This window comes from Episyrphus balteatus, chromosome 2, assembly GCF_945859705.1.
Source record: "Episyrphus balteatus chromosome 2, idEpiBalt1.1, whole genome shotgun sequence".
Lineage (NCBI taxonomy): Eukaryota > Metazoa > Arthropoda > Insecta > Diptera > Syrphidae > Episyrphus > Episyrphus balteatus.
The window spans coordinates 57,641,698-57,663,172 of record NC_079135.1 but is presented as its reverse complement, the minus strand read 5'-3'; the positions used below and the strand labels follow the sequence as shown (position 1 = coordinate 57,663,172).

At 29.8% G+C, this 21,475-nt stretch overlaps 2 protein-coding genes and 1 long non-coding RNA gene across 3 annotated transcripts in view; 2 read left to right on the top strand and 1 right to left on the bottom strand.

Moving 5' to 3' along the window:
* The window catches only part of LOC129909447 (retinal homeobox protein Rx-B), a 55,498-nt gene that overhangs the window by 7,718 nt on the left and 26,305 nt on the right, over nucleotides 1-21,475 (top strand). Inside the window, 1 exon segment of the mRNA XM_055986528.1 lies at nucleotides 16,786-16,964. Within this exon segment, the coding sequence (XP_055842503.1) occupies nucleotides 16,786-16,964 (179 nt within the window).
* On the top strand, nucleotides 8,244-8,888 carry LOC129908829 (uncharacterized). The gene is made up of 2 exons (XM_055985639.1): nucleotides 8,244-8,480; nucleotides 8,553-8,888. Exons 1-2 carry the CDS (start codon nucleotides 8,415-8,417, stop codon nucleotides 8,886-8,888), a joined length of 402 nt encoding a protein of 133 aa, XP_055841614.1. The 5' UTR covers nucleotides 8,244-8,414.
* Nucleotides 17,915-18,218, bottom strand: LOC129908846 (uncharacterized). The gene is made up of 2 exons (XR_008771352.1): nucleotides 18,062-18,218; nucleotides 17,915-17,993 (listed from the first exon to the last, which is right to left on the bottom strand). It is a non-coding gene; the product is annotated as an uncharacterized LOC129908846 (long non-coding RNA).

Here is a 21,475-nt window from a genome sequence, read left to right as displayed (position 1 = left end):
CTCTTTTTTCGATCAAACAAACTTTTTGATCGGCCGATACTTAATCGTTGTAGTGTGCGCACTTTCATACATTTTGATACTGATTAAGAGACCGACTAAACTGTCGGCCGATAGAAAGTTTGTAGTGTGCGGGGGCTCTTAATGAGATAATCAAAGATTCAATCTTAACGTATATATTGAAATTGTAGCAATCGATTTTTTGTTTGTTATTAGCTTTCAATTTTCATTTAAATTATTTTTCATTCTGAATCTAAACTCTGTAACGAAAACATCGTTTTTATTATATTAAATATATTTTTCTGTTGGAAAAACTTTTTCTTGGAATCCTTAAAAACTTTTATTCGGAACCCAAAGCATTGAATCTCAATAGGTTATGGGCCCAGCACGCTTCCACTGCGCAGTGGAAGCGTTCTGGGCCCATAACCTATTGAGATTCAATGCTTTGGCTTCCAAATAAAAGTTTTTAAGGATTCCAAGAAAAAGTGGAATCGAAAACTAAATAGTTTGGATAAAGGTAGCAAACCATTTTGGAACTTGGCCAAAATAATTAAAAAGAAAAATACTCACATTCCAGCTCTTAAAAAAGGGAATAATTTGCTAATCTCTAATGCACAGAAAGCAACTGCTTTTGCAGAAACTTTCTATGAAAATCATTTGGCATTGGCATCAAGTTCTATTGCTTGTAATACTCTCATTGAATCAGTAGTTCTTGACTCTATAAACTTCCTAAATTTAAGCCCTCTAGATGAAATCCAAAATGTTTCTTTCACTGAAGTCAAAGATGTACTTTTAGGTCTTAGAACAAGAAAATCCGTGCGATTTGATGGGATAAAAAATATATACCTAAAAAAATTGCCAAAAAGTGGTATACAGTTTTTGCAACTTCTTTTTAATTGTTGCTTGAAATTGAACTATTTTCCAAATTCATGGAAAGAAACTAAGGTAATTCCTATTGCCAAACCTGGTAAAAGTGCAAATGTTCCAAGTAGTTACAGACCAATAAGTTTATTGAGCTCTCTTAGAAAATGTTTTGAACAAATAATAAAGAAAGAGTATTGTTTCATGTTACAAGAAACAACATTTTACCTCTTGAACAATTTGGTTTTAGGCCTGGCCATAGTGCAGTACATCAAGTTCATCGAATTTCAAACCATATTAAAACAAATTTTAGATCTGGAAAAAGTACAGGGATGGTGTTACTTGATATTGAGAAGGCTTTTGACACGGTGTGGCATAATGCTATACTGCACAAACTATTAAGGCTAAATATTCCGAAATATTTAATTACAATCATTTAATCATTTTTGCTTGAAAGAAAGTTCAAAGTCTAAATTAATAATTGGTTTTCTGATACTTATATTGTTTTGGCAGGTGTCCCCCAAGGATCGGTATTGAGTCCAATTTTGTATACTATTTTTACTTATGATTTCCCATGCTTAACAAATTGTGAAAAAGCTATATTTGCAGATGATACCTGTATATATTCATCAGATTCAATTGATTTCAATATTGAAACCAATTTGCAATCTGCATTATATATTATACAAGATTATTTTTTCGACTGGAAGATTAAAATGAACGCTTCAAAGACTCAGACTATCTTTTTCACTCGAAAAAGAAAAGCCTGTTTCTTGCCTAGCAATAATCTTGTAGTTAATGGTATTAGAACTGAGTGGCGTTCAAGTGCAAAATATCTTGGAGTTTATCTGGATAAAACATTAACTTTTGGATTTCACGTTCAAAAAATTATTAAAAAGGTTCGCATATGCGTCAGTATTCTTTACACTTTTATAAATCGCAAATCAAAACTCTCAAACGAAAATAAGCTACAGATTTTTAAGGTAATCTTCCAAGCAATCATGTTTTATGGGTCACCAGTATGGGGGAAATGTGCATCTAGTCATATTCGCAAACTTCAAATTGCCCAAAATAAGGTTCTGAAAATGATTCTAAATCTTCCATGGTCTTTCTCAACATTCGAACTTCACAATTTCTAACATTGAACTAGTTTCTACAAAACTAACAAATATTTTTGAACGCTATGTTATGTCTTGCGATTTATCTGATAATAGACTGATTTCAAACCTTGCTTTGTAGTTATATAACATGTCTTTAGAAAAAAAAAAAAAAAACTGTGATATTACATATATTTATTAATCTATTTATTTATTTATTTATTCATTTATTTATTTATTAATTAATTTATTTATTTATTTATTTACTTATTTATTATTTTTTATATATTTATTCAAATTAGGTACTTATTTATTATTTATTTATTTATTTATTCAATTGCTTTGTTTTTTATGTTTTTTTTTAGTTATATAACATGTCTTAAGAAAAAAAAAAAAAAAACCGTGATATTACATATATTTATTAATCTATTTATTTATTTATTTATTTGTTTATTTATTTATTTATTTATTTATTTATTTATTTATTTATTTATTTATGTATTTATTTTTTTATTTATTTATTTATTTATTTACTTATTTATTATTTTTTATATATTTATTCAAATTACTTATTTATTATTTATTTATTTATTAAATTGCTTTGTTTTTTATGTTTTTTTTTTAGTTACTTCATGTTAATTTATTATATAACAATATAAAATTAAAAAAAAAATTAAAATTGTTAAAAATCATTGCTAAAAAAAAAATCCCTTAAATCTATTCCATTCTTGTTGTTTGTTTACATACATATTTAAATATATTTTCAAATGTTGTATTTCATTGTGTTTATATGTATCTTAAAACAACATATTAAATTCATATAAATCTAAAACTTAAAGCTTGGTTTGATAATTATGCTTCACCACCTTCCCTTCTCCTATCTGATAGATACTTTGTTTCCATTTTGTTATGAAGGTTTTTATGTAGCTTTTCCTTCAAGTCATTTATTTATTTTGTTCTTTTTTGCTATAAAAATAATAATTATTTTCAGTAGTAAGGTAGATTTATACCAAAACTCTGTAAATTGTGCAATATAGTTTAAGAAAAGATAAATGTAAAAATATTCGCTACAATAAAATACAATACAAAATACTAAGTCTCATTATAAATTTGTTGAAATTTTCCCATTCTTCTGGAATTCGAAATAAATGTCTTTCGAGTGAAGAATGTAGAGTTTCGTTTTGGTGAAAAGTAATTATTTAATTTATCGACTAAAAATTGTATATTTATCCCCCACTATTCCTTTCGGAACTTCTTCCACTAAAGCACCCGAAATATTAAAAATTACCTCCTGAAGTTGAGGACCTCCTTATCAGCATAAATAATTTCTTCAGACTTGAGATATAATTGAAAACTCCAGAACCATTTTTCCCATTCTAATCGAATCAACGGTTTATCCATAGCTTCGCACAAAAATGGTTTTATGGGTTTCACTCATCTTTATATTTATTTTCTTTGTTTTCTTTTGGCTTGACAGTTTTTTAAACTTGAATTCACTTTTTTTCAACATTTGTTTCAATTTTGCATTAACTTTTTTGCAAAACTTTTCAATTTATAAATTTATTTTAATTTTAGTTCTATTTGCTATATAACATTTGTCTTAGACGTATTTTTTTTTTTATTCATATAAAATACATTTACCTCGTAAATGTAACGGTCCTTAAATAATACACATGTCCGTCTTCAATCAATAAATCAATATATTGAGAATATTTATTATGTGAACAGTTAAATTTGTTCAAAGTGATATGAGTTATCAATAACAAATCTGTACATTGGCGTAATTCTAACTTCTAAACCAATGGTTTTCAAACAAGTTTAAAAATGTAATAGTTAAAAGTAAATTTGTCAAGTAAACAACCAAAATTTAACTGATACAAATATAAAATCCAACATTAGAACTTGGTACACTTTTATATCTCAATGCTTTTTGTGCCAGTATAATTTAAACATAGGAGAACTTGGTTCTTTTTATTACATTTATGTTTTTGTTGCAATAATCTTACAAGAGGGTCGTCGGTCGTAGTTAATATTTGATTTCATCCAAATAAAAAAATTTTCGAAATCATAAGTAAGTTGTTGCACTTTTCTTTTGACACAAAAAAATTATTTTTATTGGTGGAGTGGAATTGTAAAAAAACAATAAAAATTGAATGACGGTAAAGCCACCCCTACTCAAAAGCCTTATTTTTGGTATCGTTTTAAAGAACGTTTCAAAAACTTCCTGACATCAGGGACCAACTGTCAGTTTTAGTCGCTCATGAATAAAACTACGCCAACCAATGTGCCCTATATTTAGTACATCAAACCATGACGGTGCTGCTAAATCATGGATCGATAGCTGAGTTCAATTGAACCTTAAGATATTCTTTTTAGGATCTAAATTCTAAAATGTTATAAAAAGTGGTTAGGGAAATCCAACAAGCAACTCGCAACACTTATTAGCAGCAAGGGCGTACGCAGGATTTTGATCAGGGTGGGCAAACTCATTCGAAAACTTATTGGGCCATATTCATAAAGATTTACTAAAGTTATGACTTCTGAGTCCACAGTTTAAGCTAAATAAGTTAAATAAACTCGGCTGCTATTCATAGACGTTTTCATTGCAATGTTTAACTAAACTCGGTTTATTTAAAAATCTATTACAACTTTACGTCAAATAATGACATTTGGCATCATAAATGTCAGAATTGTCTTATGGGGTTTTTATTTGGTAAACAAAAAAAATATGTTTTATCTAAATCTGTCATATATACCTGGATTGCAAAAGTCGATACGATTGTACTTTTTTCGATACACTTGCCTTGGCTTAAGTACACAAATACTGTATTACTAAATTCGATACAGTTTTGTCCTTCCGCTTATATCAATGTAAAAGGTATTCTGGATCAATTTTTTGTTTTCGATTCTTCTAAGATATTTTTAAAACTGCAATATTTGTCAAATACACTTTTGGTTTGAATAGAATTAAACGGTTAAGGGTGAACTTAAAGTCTTTATTTAATTTTCTTGAAAAGAAATAAAATTTTCTTTTATGGACATTACTTTTTTGTTTACATGTGAGATTTATTAAAAAAAATTGGCACAGATTAGGTTTTTTAATTTTTTTTTGGTAAAATTTACCTCAATTATTTTCATAGCCATTGACGATAACATTAAAGCTTATATTTTGAAGTTCTATTTGATAAGACCAAAGTTTTGAGTTGTAATGAGATCAGTGTTTTGCAGTTGTAAACTGTAAACAGGATCACAGTAACAAAGAACAAAATCAAAAATTGCCTCAAAAGATTTACTGAATTTTTTGAAAAAAAAATTAATTTATTTAAAGTTTTTCGTTCATTTAATAAATTTTTCGAATTGTTCTTTAATAAAATTTTAAAGATTCAAAAAGTACAATTCGATATACTTTTTATTTCACTTTCGATACAATACTCAAAGACCATTTTTCAACCCTGATATATACATTTGGACAAAACAAAATGAATTTTTATCAAACGAAGACACCATTAATATTGCTGCTGCACTTTAATCATTGAAAAAAAGTATAACTTTATCACTCTGGTAGAACATTTATTAGGTTAATATCTTCAGATGGTGAACACTGGTTTTGTGATTGTGCCACATTTTCAATTAATGTTTCGAAAATCCTCTGATACATCAAAATCTTATTTTTTTGAAATATCCATCGAGATTTTATTTGAAGAGAATTAAATTGATTTAAAATAATAATATTTGTTAGCTTTTCATTAAAGAAAAATAATTGATTTTGCGTTTGCTCGTGTTAGTAACTGCTTAAACACAGCATATCTTATGTTTAAAGTTAGACCACAGGTTTAGTCCTAAACATAGGTCTAATTTTTTTTATGAATAGGTTGAACTATGGACTTTCAAAGTAAAAGCTTAGAAGGAGCTTAGTAGACAACTATAAATACGATTAACAATTCATTATAATCATATGCACAGTGCGTCTGAACAAGTTTAAGGTTGACCTAAAATGACGACAAAAAATAAAAATGAGGTTTAGTTTCTGAAAGCCTCAGCAATAATAATCCTATTTAACCAAAATCGGATAAGCTGCTTTTTTCGAGATATTCCCCGTAAACGTGTTTTTTTTTGTGAAAAATTCATATCAACGCAACGCAAGGCTTGAGTACCATAACTTAAGGCCCCAACCCATAAAATCCCTTGCGTCCGTTCCGTCAATCCATCCGTTGAAGTTGAAGGATGGGACAGAAAGGGGTGACCCATAGAATACGTCGTATGACGGATTGTTTTTTGACAGCTCACTTCAAATTCCAAGGTGTGTTCGATATTTTATCGCTGAATGTGCACTAAGGAGGTTCTGATGCAAGAAATGTTTAACTATTATTGTTGTTCTTTTTTTTTAATAAAATAAAATGCACTACTAGATTTCCTGTAGGTACTTGCTCTTCAGTTAAAAACAATTTTTTATAACAAATTATGAGTTGTAGGTATGACTTTGGCATAGTAAAATTGAACTCTACAACAGAATTTGAGTATTGCATCGTATTTTAAATTCTTTTTATTTATTCTGGTAACTACTTGTAGGTACATGTACCTACTTTTTGAAAACTAAACTTGATGTTTGAAAAAAAATTGGAATCTATAAGTTTCCAGGGGCTCATAAGATTAAAAATAAATACAAATGTATTCCCAACTGAGTTTGAATTGAGTAAGAGAATTGATATTTGGAGAATATATTGTTCACCTACATATACAGGGTGTCCTGGGATGAGATAAGAAGATTTTGAGGGATGATTCTTGTTTATATTCTAAGAAAAAAATTGTTCTACAGTAACTCTCTACCGACAAAGTTTATATCAATATTTCCAAATTTATGGAATTAAAGGTCAGCAATTTCTTGAAATGGTCTTTGTGTTTTTTTTTACTAGGTATAACCTATTTTAGAAAAATTGGTAGACACCATTTTTTTTTTAAATCCTAATCTTTGTTTTTAACCGACTTCCAAAAAGAAGGACGTTATGAATTGTAAGACTTTTGTATAAAGACTTTGAAAATAGTTCTCTGAAAGGTACATTCCTACTATTTTAAATGATTTTTGTTGTTGTTCGGCTTAAGATATACCTAGAGTGCCTAGCACAAATTTATTTTTTAATCATACCTTATCGTAAGAATTGTTTTTTATCATCTTTTATCGTAATGCCCAGTGCCGGTTTAAGCACTACCGGCTCCCTGTGCAAGATTTTACGCCCTCTCCAAAATTAAAACTTTCACTCTGACAAAAAATTTTATATCACTAAAAAAATTAGTTGTGGAAACTGATGTCCCAGAAGTTTCACGAGAAACTATTAAACGAGGCCAAATTTTTCGCCGGTAACGGCGAATATCGTACGTGTTTTCTCCGTTACCTAAGTTGGCTGGAGCCCAATCTTGTTAATAATATGATGCACTTAGATGATTTTAGGCAGTACCCAAAAACAAACATAGTATTCGTAATAAAATAAAGAAAAAACGAACTCTAACATGCATAGAAAATCAAGAAGAATGCTTTAAATATTTGTTGCAACTGCATTCTCTAATAATTATTTTCTAAGATTGTTCAACCTAAGTTTTTTAAGACTAAAGCGAAAAATAATTTTTTTAAAGATTTTATCTTCCTAACTAGGTAGTCCCAGTGGCGTATCCAGAAAAAAATTTGGAGGGGGCTAGAAAATTTTTCAAACATTTTTTAGAGGGGTAAGAAAAATTTTTCTCTCTAATATATTCACCTTTGATCGAGAGTGAAGCTCTGTGCTGCGGTACTGAAAGTGGTATAGTAGCATTTAACTGCTCTCGACGTCGACAGCTTCGTACTACTGTCTCCTGGGGGCCAATTCTGGTTCTATGAATAAGTGAATCGAAAAGCTTTTCACTTGTTCATTTATAAATTTGATTCTCGTTCTGTGAAAAAATGAAAACAAACATCAAAAATATTCATATGATTATTTTTCTTTCACTAAATTATTCGATTGTGAATGTTTGAAATCGAAACTTTTAAACATTTTAAATGGATAATTTTTTGAAAAAAAATAAAGGAAAGAGCGTCACGCAAGCCCAAAAAGATTTTTTAATAAGTTTTTTGGAACAAAATGTGGAAATTGCACACGACAAGTAAGAAAATTATTTTAAAAAATTATATCGCGTTTTAATGATTTTCATAGATTTGTTTCGGTAGATGGAGCTCGTCAAAGGGACAATACCTGGAAATCATTGGCAAATGATCTCAATGCTTTGGGGGGAGCTAACAAAACTTGGGGCGACTTAAAAAAAGTAACTGAGCTAGTTTTGTGGTCATTTGAATGAATTTTACATTTTTTGTGTAGAAGAAACAGCAAGAAAAAATATGCAGATATTAAAGAAGCCCAAAACCGCAGTGGGATCAACGGAATCACCAAAATCAAAGAGCTCAGTGACTTAGAGCAACGGGTAATTGCAATAATGACAGACAAAAATGTTGAAGGGGATGAACCTGTTTTAGAAATAGGCATTGAAACGGAGGACTTCGTAAGAACATTACATTGTTCAGTTCAAAAACTTTTAAAATTTTAATATATGAATTTTGTTTTCAAATAATAGGTAAGGTCTACATTGCAAAATTTACTTGATGAAGAACAAAATGAAAATGTAGGACCATCGACTTCTACCGGCAACCATCAAGAAGAGCAGGCAATTGCAGGTGTTTCGGAAACAGTAACTTCAAGGCCATCAGTAACTGCGGTAACAAACAGGCAAAAGCGGAAGCGAGAATCTTTACCTTTATCAAATGATAAACTCCTAGAACTTGAAGAAAAAAATTTAGATATAAAAGAAAAACGGTTGAAACTAGAGGAAAGGAAGATTATAGCCTTAGAAAACCTCCAAAACACTTTGGCTCATTTGTTAAATGCAATAAAAGATAAATTTTTTGTTTGAATTTGATATTTTTATTTTTATTTTTTTTAATTTTTACCTAGTGAAATTATTTCGTACAATTTGCTGTCGAATATTTCGTGCTTCGGCTAAAACATTGCGCTCATTAAAATTTCCCCTTATAGCTATTTCCCTTTCATCTTGAGATTCAGCTTCAATTATAAGGTCTTCATTCAGGGGAATTCTTGCTTTTATTAACATGTTATGTAAAACAATACATGCGTTAATAATGACGCCTGCTTTTCCAGGAGCGTAATATAACACCCTTCCCGCTGCCAAGCAGCGGAATCTGCTTTTTAAAATACCTATACACCTTTCGACAATACTCCTTGTTATTTTGTGTGCCTTGTTGAACGCCTCTTCACCATTTGAATTAGATTCAAGGATCGGTGTCATCAACCACGGCTGCAAAGGATACCCACTGTCCCCTAGCAAATAAAAGTTCCTTTCACCTGAAGAATATAACCTTTCCAAGGTGGTTTTTGTTTTTGAACATCTCCAAATATAGGAATCGTGAGAAGTTCCACCAAATCGAGCATTAGCACTAAAAATCAAATGATCTGCACCACATATGATTTGGACATTTTTCGAATGTCCACCTTTTCTGCAGTAATAAACGTGTTCTATTTCTTTTCTTGGTGCTGCAATTTTGATGTGTGTACCGTCGATTAACCCTATAACACCCGGGAAACCTGCTATGTCAAAAAACTTCCTTTTTATCTCCAAAAATTGCGCAGCTCTTGGGAATTTTACGTGTCGGTTTGCAATGCAATTTAATGCAATTGCAACCTCTGTAATGCATCGAGAAACTGATGTTTGAGATAATGAAGATAAGTAATCCTGACCAACAGCTCGCTGGAAGGATCCTTGAGCAAAAAAACGCAATGCACATAGCACTTTAGTGTGCGCTGGAAGTGCATGTATCCTTGATGATGATTCAAGAAATGGGATTATTTCATCTATTAGAACTCTGCATAAATGTTTTGGAAAGCGGTATAGTTGTATGAAATGTTCCTCCGTTATCATCTCGAAAGGATTTTCGTTGTCTCTTAAATTTCTTCTGATTATTCTCATGTTATTTCTAAAAGAGAGTAAATCTATTTGTATGGTAATATAGCACATATTTATGTATCGAACCTTTGCGTATTCCTCCGGTTTGTTTGAATTAGAAGTCTTATATAAATTGAAGGCATTTTAATAAATGTTAAGAAATAACAACCAAATTGACACAAGAATTTAAAAATGTTATTTTTCGTTTTGACATTTGAAACAGTTCAAAATCACAATCCCAGTAGAAAAAAATATTCACCAATGTGAAAGTTTTTGAATTCAACACGATGTTTTCATTCGCAGGACGAGAATCGCTTTTTCATTTCAAATGAATCGAAAAAGTGAAAAGAATGTGTGAAAGCGAAAATGAAAGTTTTTTTTTCGATTCACGTGTTCACAGAACCAGAATTGGCCCCCTGTTTTCAAAGTTCTTGAGTGACAAACACCATTTTCGATATAAACGCCCATGTTCCGCAATTCGACAGAAAGTGAACTTAAATCACTTTTAAATTTCACGTGAAATAAAATATCATATTCTTCATTTGGATCAATTTCAAAAACTTCGAAATTTCTTCGAACTGTCAAAGCTGAAGAATCATCCTTTTTAATTTTGTTTCTGAAGTTAAATTATTACTGCTGGATGCCATTTTATCGGCAATTTTAATGGAAAAAAAGAAGAATTCAAAAGAAAAAATAAGGAGACACAAATAAGTTATGATAATATTTTGTCCAAAAAATATAGATTCATTGAAAAAGGCAAAAAATTTACAAACCGAAATAATGTGAATTGAATTCGATCAGAAAATCTAAGGCCCAATTTATTGACTCTCCATTAAACTTAAATCGCCATTAAAAAAGGGAATTTTAAAATTAAAAACAAAATAAGTTTAATTCAGTCTCTGTTAAGAATTTTTTTGAAGTTTGACATCATTAACTAATTGAGCATTAATTTTAAAGGTCCTTTTAGTTAAAAAGCCAAATTCGACCTTTAAAGAGGGATTTTTAGAGCAAATGAAGGTTTAAAAAAGGATTTCTATTTATTCACTCTCCATTAGCGTCAAATGTCATTTCAGTTATTATTTCATTATTTTTTTATTTGAAAAAAAAAATTGTTCGTGAAATAAGCTAAGAAATCATGTAAACAAAAACAAAAATTATGTATGTATTTGTATATGTACATTAACAGTCCAGAATAGAATATTTTTGTAGGGACATATGTAGGTATTTATTCATAGATATTTATTCCATAAAAAAGTCACAATTTAAAATGACTACGGCTCGCCAGAAATTTTTTTTTATGGGCATGAGGGTTAAATAGACAACACTTCATTTATAATTTTTCTCATCTACCAGAAACTAGATCTTCTCCACTTCAAAAGAATCACGAGGTAAAACTAATGAGATGCTACATAAATAATCATGCCTATTACCGAAGACGCAGATGCACTGCGGCGGGAGTGAGAGGTGAGAGTCACTTTCACAAGATTTCTCATTACCGAAGCCGCCGGTGCGGAAGTGATAGAATGACATTTGGCTATGTAAGTGTCACCAATGACATATGTCGGTAAGCAGTTTAGTGTGTTTTCGTGGATCGATAATACAGTTCATCCCGGGGAGTTCACAGATTGAAATTTGATTCGGTTGCGGATCGAGTAGATTCCCGGGGACTGAGTCACTGCGTCTTCTGTAATAGGCATGAATGTAATCATCCCAAAACATTGCAATTGTAACTTTGTCTTTGGTTACCACTGATCGCACATATATCGTTACTCTCGTCTGTGTGCTTTCGCCTGGCGTTTTTCGGCTCCAAAATACTTACGGGCCATAGCTTTTATGTTTTTTGTATTGTTTTTCTTCCTTCAAATTTTCAAATTTATAAAAATTTGATTTGACAAATTTCTGCTTTTGACAGTTTTATTTTTCAAAAACTAAAAAATCCCTAGGATATTTTTAATGGAGTTTTAAATTTAAAGTTTCCATTAAAAGTAAAGACTTTAACTAAAGTAGAGTGAATTAAATGAATTGTTTAATGATGTATACTTAAAGGCGTCAATAGTTAACAACGCTGTTAACTAAAACGATAAATTTCAAAATTTAGTGGAGGCTCAATAAATTGGCCCTAAATGAGTGAAAAATGCAGAAAGTGAAAGTCTAGAAACTAATTTTCCATTAAATTATTTTAGATGTTTAATTCGAAATATATATTTTTTCGTAATATGTTGCTTTTTTAATCCGAATTCGAAGTCCAAACTGGCATTTGCTGAAAGAAACCATTAGTTACATATGATGACCACTAAGATTTTGAGATATCAAATATTTCTATTTCCAATATCTTTGAGAAGTATATAATATTTGAAAAATGTGTTTATTGAGATTGCATAAGAACTTTTGCAAAATTAAACGGTGATGTTATTCGACGTACGTATTATACTAAAATGTTTCTGAAGAATTTCGAATTGGACTTAAACCCGAAAAAAACCACCCAACCCCCAGCTACAGCTAAGGCCCTTACTCAAACAAACACAAATAATAGAATAAATAAATAAAACGTTATGACTAACACACATATCTCGAGGAAAATTGGTCTCAAAGTCAAAAATTATCAGCCTTTAAAATCTAAAATCTAAGCAACCAAAAACGATTTTAACATTTTTTTAAAACGCAGTTACAACGAATTTCTAAAAAGTAAAATCTTTATCAAATTTATGCTATCAGTATTAACAGAGAAATTCTTATAAACATGAGTTAAAATACACCAAAGTAAGCGTTTTCTTAAATAATCGCTAATTTGTATCAACTTTGCAGAGCGTTCCTGTGGAATATTTTTATTTTTGCTTATAAAATACCCAAAAAAACACCCCTTAAATTTTCCTTATCTTATTACGAGACACCCTGTCTAATATCAACACTGGAAAGCCAGTTAGGTAATCGCGAAGAAAAAGTTAAATAGATTGAACGAAGAATAGGGGCGCCAACATCCTTCAAAAGAAGTAGTATCTATTAAAAAAAGCATTTGGACTGTTTCCTATTTTCTTCAAATATGGCAGGGTTTTAAATAAGGACACCTTTGGGAAAGGGGGTCTATTAAAAAAAAGAAAATTTTTCAGATTTTATCAATGAAAAAAGTTGATCAATTCAGGGTTTATCCAATACTGTGTCACTTTACTGTATTCTCATTTGATTCCGAATGTTTAAAAAATAATAAACGAATGGTTAATGTTTCATAAATTAATTTATCAACAAGTCCAGCCACGTAAAAACAAAAAATTAAGACGTTTCTTAGAAAAAAGTAGCTTTGTTTTTTTTGGTTAATTTCTCGAAAATGACAAGATATTTCAAGATTAAAAAAAGATTTTTTTTTTTCAAACGTAGGTAATTAAAAATACTTTAAAGTCTATAGATTAAAAATTGCCGATGTTGCCGCTGTTGTTTTTTTTTTTTACAAAACCATTTTTTTTCTTAAATTTCATAAAACAAATGATAGCAAAAGATTCTCTAGGTAATTTAAGGAAAAAAAAAATATAAGGGAGTAAGGGACAATCTTCCATCGTTTAAACGATAAATGCAATTTTCTCACAATCTGACTTCAAACACAAAAAAATATTTTGAAAACAACGGCAACGCCTACAATATTTAAAAAAAAAATTTTAAAAGCCAGAAGCTCATTCTTATCTCTTAAATTTAAATCCACTAAATTTAAGTAAGAGTTTTTGAAAAAAATGGTCCTCAAACTCAGAAAATGTTATTAAAAAAATTTAAAATGACTTTTTTCCAAATTTTTTCTAATAAAATATGAATTTATTTTAAAAAAAATTTTGGCCATAAATATTATCAGTTGAATTCCGAAGCAGAAAAGGTAGTATATGTATATCACACTTTTGTAAAAAAATTTAAAATTACTTCAATTTCAATGGGTTTATTTGATAAAACTGAATTTTTGCATTCATTTTCTCAAAGATTTTGGCAAATAAGAACTTTAAACTTTTACTATTTAACGTTCAATAAGGGCTACTGAATAAATAAAAAATAACTGTATATTTAAATGTTGAACTTTTAAAAAAAATAAGTTAAATTTTTTTTCAAAACTTCTATTCAAAAAAGTTCTTCGAAAATGAAATACTTTTTAATTTTTTTCATTAACTGTAATACATGTTGATATTTCCTTTTATAAATTCAAATCATAATAAATGTGGCCTAAGAAATTTGAAAAATAAATGCATTTTATATTCCGAAAAAGTTTTAAAAACGACATGTTAAAATTTTGTCAATAATTTTTTTTTTCAAAAATCTGAGTTCAATTACCATTCTTTCAAAAGCTCTTCATTCAATTAACTTAATTTTAATTTTACAAATGTGACTAAGCTTCTAGCTTTTTAAAAATGTATATTTAAATATTGTAGGTGTTGCCGTTGTGTTCAAATATTTTTTTTGTGTTTGAAGTCAATTAATAAGAAAATTGCATCTATGGCTTGAACGAGAGAAGATTGTCTCTCACTCCCATATATCTTTTTTCCTTGAATTTCCTAGACAATCTTTTGGCATCAATTAATTTATGAAATTTAAGAAAAAATTCTTGAAAAAAAAAAATTTGTTCACAAAAATGTTCAATTAAATTAAAAAATCAAAACGGCAACACCGGGAATTTTTAATCTATAGACCTTAAAGTATTTTTAATTACCGACGTTTGGAACAAAGATCATCAAAATCTAAGCTGTTCGGTCGGGTTCCCCAATATTGCCAATTTTTGAGCTTTAGGTAGTCCACTATATTACTTACCTTGTTTGTTTTTTTTTTTTCTAAATTTTGATTTTCATAACAAATTTTTCAAAAAGTATGCCATGAAATGGCTTTATTTATTTTTTTTTATTAAAAGACGAGATTTTTTAAAAGGTATAGCACGTTACTGTAGGTAAAAGGGAGCGGGTCATAATTCTGCTTGTCAAAATTCTGTACGACAAAATTCTGTAGGGTCAAAATACTGTGAGACCATAATTCTGTACGTCATTATACTGTAAATACAAAATTCTGTACGTCAAAATACTGTATGGACAAAATACTGACTTGCAAAATTCTGTTTTGTAAAATTCTGTACGGCAAAATTCTGTATATCAAAATTCTGTAAAAATGCTGTAAAAAAATATCGTTTTGATAATGTACAAAAGTGCGCGCGCACAGAATTTTGCAACATACAGAATTTCGACCCCAACCCATAAAGATCAATTTTGACATCTTCCCTATTTATTTTCATAAAAAATTTACTATTTTGGCTGTTTAACTCTTGCAGTTTATCCTTTCACCATCTATCCTTTATGCCTGGTGGGTGGTATTTGGTATATTATCGATTGGTATGTATCGATTTATAATTTATGTATTATTTTAATGAACATTTATAAAATTTTATAAACAAATATTTCAATGATAAGAACAAAAAAAAAAGTATTTCTAAAGTAAAAATGTTGAGAGTTTGAGCTTCCAAACCCATGGTCAGCTGTAACACACTCCCCCCTTGAAGACTTGTCTTCAACATCTACAGAAAGTCGAAAAAGTTGGGAGGTCCTTCTAAAATTTTGGGAAGTTTTTCTCAACCTACTTATGTTGTGTTGGCGTGCGATTTGACTTTGCTGATTCTTAGATAATGATACTCAGATAAAAGTTCTCGTCGATGGTTAGTAAATGAAGGAAGAAGGATATTAAAACCACAAACTTGGTAACTTAGAAATGTCTGAAATTTATAACATGGCATATGGCGACATCTTTTACGAAATGATGGTACAATTTTTTATTTAACATTCTTGAGTACTTCATCATTAACATTCATCTAGAACTATTTTATATTTTACACATGAACACATTGGTTGTGCTTTATCGTAAAAAAAACCTTCTATGTTAAATCAATGTCTTAGGTTCTCATTTCTGCAGCGCGCTTATGCTACATAAAATAGAAAAAGACACTTATGCGCATCTCATATTAGTTTTAACAATTCAAAATTTTTAAACTTTAGCAGCACGCAATTGCTGTGTTTATTATTCTTATACTCGTAATCCTTATTTCATTTTACCTTTTAAACAGCGCGCAATTGCTGAGAAAGAATTGAAAACAAATAAGGAAAACTTGCGCATTTAACAAAGAAAACTCTGCAACGCGCTTTGTTGCAAGAAATTCAATGCATTTCTGTTTAATTGCGCATCTCATGTCTCATTCGCATTTTACTTTTCGTATTTAAAGACAGTACCGTTTCTGTATGCTCCCATTTTATTATTTTTTTTACTCATAATCCTTATTTCATTTTCTCTTTTAACAGCACAAAAAAAGGTCAAAAGTGTGGTTAACTACTTTGGCACTTTTTGAACTTTTTTTTTAAGTTTTTGAATATTCTTCCTCATTGCACTTTTTTATTTCTCATAAGAATAACAAAGGAGATTTTTGTTTACTTCTGATTCATATTACTAATGAAGGATTAAAGATTTTTGTAGAGAATTGAACGCTCTACAAGAAAGGTATAATGTGGTTTTTTTTGTCATGCTTTCATTAGTTATAAAAATCAGAAGTAGAAAAATATATCCTGTGTTATTCTTATGGGAAATAAAAAAGTGCGATGCGGGAGTACTTAAAATTGACCTATTTTTGGCGATAAACTAAACTTTTGAGCCTGTTTCCGAGAAAATCAAATAATTTTATTTTTTAAAACGCCCATAATACACATGTACATATTTGGAATTTTTCAAATATGTATTTATAAACTGACAATATTTAAAATATACCATAGATTTTTGCAGCATTTATTTTATATAAATGATTATTTTATCAAAACAAAACTAAAACCTTGAGATTTATTTATTTTTTTTACAGCAGAAGGTGCATTCAAAAAACTCAAACCTGAACCAAATAGTGGACTTTCTTCTGTATCCGGTGGTGTAACGTCGCCCGGAAGTGGAGTCTCGTCATTAAGTCAACACACAGGCCATACCCCCACCACAGCATCCTGTCCGACACCGGCGAGACGAAGGCATAGGACGACATTTACACAGGTAAATTAATTTAAGCATAACCTTTAATAGAATTACTTCAAATTTAATTAAAAATGTATATTAGCTAAATAACATCCCCATCTATCCGAAAGTGTATGTTGATACGAACATTCAGATCCATGAAGTTCCCAGGATCTCAATATGCTTTATATTTGATTTTGCATCCGTTATAAAAGACCGGATGCATTAGTTTTCATAATTCTAAATATATCTTGGAGCACCAAAATCACTTTTTATACAACTTTCATTATGCTGGATTAGTAGGTATAGTCGGAGTAGGTTAAAGTGCCTTTTGTAAGTACATATATATCAAGGCCGTGACCTTAATTTAGTTTCGGGAGCGCGCTTCAAAATCTTATGAGCAATTATGTTCAATATAGTACCTACCTACATTCGTATATCTAGACTTGAAATGCTGCTAAAATCTACTTTTGTAACTACTTATTGCAAGAGTCATTTGACAACATTCTATGAAATTTAGCTAAAAACAATTTTTGAATATACATAAATAATTAAAAAATATATATTTCAAGGGTACTTAATTTCTATTAATTTTCTATGTAGAAAGCAAGAACCATATTAGTCTGTATTGAATGTTTTCGGAAATGAAAAAGATATGGGTACCTATAACTATTTTTATACTATGTTTCCACCTAGGTACCCTAAATCCGAGATTTAGCGAAGTAGATTTAGAATAAATCTCGAAGTGTTTTCACTGGCCAAATCAGATTTATTTTGACATTTCCAAGATTTATTTTGACTTTGGTGTATGACATTTTACAAATCTCAAAAGGAATTCATCAAAATTAAAACTTTTCCCGTCACTTTTTAAAACTTAAGTAATTTTTATTTAAAAATAAATTCGTAATTAATGTTTTCAGATCACTTTTTTTGTTAATCCTACAAAGCAATGTTGTTGTGAATTTTTTTCTGCCCACGGAGCTGGCTAATTTTGCCGGCCCAAATTTCCACCAAGAGATCCTCTTCTTCTTGCCGCCACGACTTTCTGTTTTGTTTCTTGGTCAGCATCTGCAATTTTTAAATTATAATTTCAATTTTATAATTTATAAATTAAATTGGTATGAGTATTTACCTACATTTATTAACAATGTTTCCGTCCGGGCTGTGTTTTATAAATTTTAATTCAATTTTGCTTGACAAAAAAAATGACATTTGACAATGAGTGCGTTCACAAAATTAGGCATGTTCTTTTCATTTTATTAGAGCATGGAATCATTCAGCCAAGTAGATTTAGAGGAGATCTATTTTAAATCTACTTTTTAGGAGATTTAAATTTGTATGGTAAATCTCTGGATTTAGAAGTAGATTTAGCTCTAAATCTCGATAAAGTAGATTTAGGTGTAGGTGGAAAAATAGTATGAAGCTTATACCACTTGTGCACAAGTTAAACATAAGTTATTGCAGCATGACTGACCAGTGTGTCTTTGAAGCTCTATGAATTATATAGATGTGTTTTTTATTTTTTAGCTGGTTAGTGTAAATTTTTACGCTAAGTAATTCAAGTGTGTTTTCTTTTTTTTAAGCTTTTGATACTTGAATTGAAATAATGTGGTGAACCTGCATTTAACTAAAACTTATATTAAGAAAAACAATCTTCCTTATAGTTCTTTTCTAACTTACAAGTGGTTTGTCAAATCCTCCTTTTTAAGTCAATAAGAATATTTTAACTTAATCAACCTTGTTCTCTTTTTTTAGAATATTGACCATGTCCAACATTTATAAAAAAAACTTCCTTACCTTACCTCACATGAAATAGATTTTGAAAACGTTTTTTATAAGAGATTCTATACAAATTTAAACATAATGAATTACCCCACCCAAAAACATAACCTGGAAAACAGCCAAAGTGATGCTTTTGGCATGTACTAACATTAATATTTCAAAAATGGAGGCAAATCAAAATTTTCGGATTCGAATTCAGCAACCCAAAAACCTCTAGGAAATTATATTTTGGATCTTGTGGCAAAAAAACTTGTTGACCAGTGTTATAAGTTTTATGAAATGTGAAAATAAACAAAATTTTATAACCAAATCGGTGGACTATTAATAAACTAGCTGTTGTTTAGTTTTAAAGATTTTCAAAATCAAAGTAAATGAAAAAGACTTTGAGAAAATAGAAAGACTTAGTTTCTTGTTGTCTAAGATCCCGCCATAGGACAACCTCCCCTCATCATTATACCAGTTGAGAGCCTGGCAACATCCTGTAAAAGCATAAGGTTGCCACGCTTTAAAATTAGTTTTTTGAGTTTTTTCGACAACGCCACCCTGCTTAAATGGCAAGTAGGTACATATAGAAGTGTAAGAAAAATATTATAGGTACCTACCTATCATAAAAAATTCAATTTTAAAATTTTTTCAGGAGGGTAAACTGAGGTGAATTTAGAAACAGGTCCAAAAACTATTTCCTAAGCAAAAAGTGGTAGAAAAAAGATTGATACTGGAATCGATAAATATTGTAAATATATTAAAGTCACACAGGGTAGGTCGTCCTAGAAAAATAAGTAAGTAACTATTTACTAAAATATGTTCAAATTTGTGTTAATTTAATAATGAAAAACTGTTGTTGATCGTTTGTCAAATGCTCCTTTTCCTGTCAAAATCTTTTTATGCCCCGAAGGAGGAATTGACAGTTTGGAAAGGTTACAAAAATAGTCTATAACTCAGATACAAATGTTTAAATCGGCGATTAAAGCATATTTTTATGTTGTTAAAATGATATTTTAAGATAATGCAAATTTATTAAATATACAATTATATTTGGAATTTGAGATCTTTTGCAATGTTTTTTTAACGTGTCAAATAATCTAGACCCTAAAAATGTTGTTTCCTCAGAAAATGAAAGACGAATAAAGCGGCCCATAAGCGGCCCATAGACACCAAACTTGTGTGTACATCGGTGTACTGAAAATGGTGTTGCATTTCGCCACACCAAATTAGCATTTTATTGAAAACAACCTTCAACGCTTCGCACTCAACAACAATTTAGATGCAACAACATAGTTTTTAGTTTTTTGTGTGCGCGCATCCCCATAGACATCACACCGATTGAGACACCGACACAAAAAAATCAAAATCTTTTGATTTTACTCGCTCCGTGTCTCACACCGAAAATTGGTGTCCAATAGAGTTGGGCACTTTAGTTCATTTGAGTGATCGATCACTTTAGTTCAAATTACTCTAATGAACTAGTAACTAGTTCATTTTAGTTCAATTTATTTTAATCACTCCGGTTTTGTTAGAATTAAAAACAAAATTAATTTGTACAAACTGTATCCCAATTTATGTAAAATTGATGCATTCTACATAATAAAACAAATAAAACCTAAAAATAACAGATTATGTACATATTTTATTTTCTATAAAAATTGTTAATTTCGTTCATATACTTGTCGAGCTTTCTGACAAAAGTCTAGAAGAAGTACGTTTTGCTTTCATTAAATGGAAATCATAGTAATGCAAGGACCAAGATGCGATTTGTTTTTTGTTCTTGCTCAGATATAAGAGTAAGGGGTGCTTGAAGAAGAAACGCTGATACTGGCACAAGCGACCTTTTGTTTTACATCTAGATCTTGAGGTAGACCAGAAGAACTGATTTCGCTCAACAAAGAATTGGATGCAATTTCATATGCACTTTAGTTTCTGCACCCCTTCTTTAAACGTCTGTCGGGTTAAAAAGGGCGCTGTCGCCGTATAAGACAAGGACCAAATTTGAAAATTCCCTATACAGATGGGACTTCCTTTCGCCCAAAAAATATATTAAAAAAAATGATAACACTGGTCAACAAAATTTATTTTTTTTTTTGTGCCGAGATTAAGATATACTTTTCTATAGGTTTTCGGTGTGCTGAACTCGAATCTGGAGTCAGAAATATCCTATCAGCATCAGCTCTCGTTTTTGAAATATTACCGTTAGAAAGTTAAAAAAAAAACTGTTTTTGGACTTATTTTGAAGTTAACAAGATTTTTCCCAGATGAACCAAAATATACTTTCCTGAAGGTTTTCGGTGTGTTGAACTCGAATCTGAAGTCAAAAATATCCTATCACCTGCCGTTTTGGAAATATGACAGTTAGAAAATGAAAAAAACGTTTTTTTTACCACTTTTGATGTCATGCCTTAATTTGATCATAACGGTTTCTATATGAACTATTTTCCTTCTTTCAATAACTGTTTAAATTTTTGCAATATCTTTTTTACTTTCCGAGATATTTTGAAATGAAGTAAGTGAGTTTTTATCAAAAAGGAGATGAAAACGTGATATCTGTTTGATACATTAACATTACAATAAACCAAAAAACTGACGATATCTCGAACGATAAAATAGATATCAAAAAGATTTAAAAAGATCTTGAAAGAAGGAAAATAGTTCTTATAGAAACCGTTATAATTTATATTAAAAAAAAATTCTTCACATAAAGCATAACCTCAAAAGTAGTTTTTTTACATCTTCTAACGCTAATATTTCAAAAACGGGAGCTGATAGGATATTTC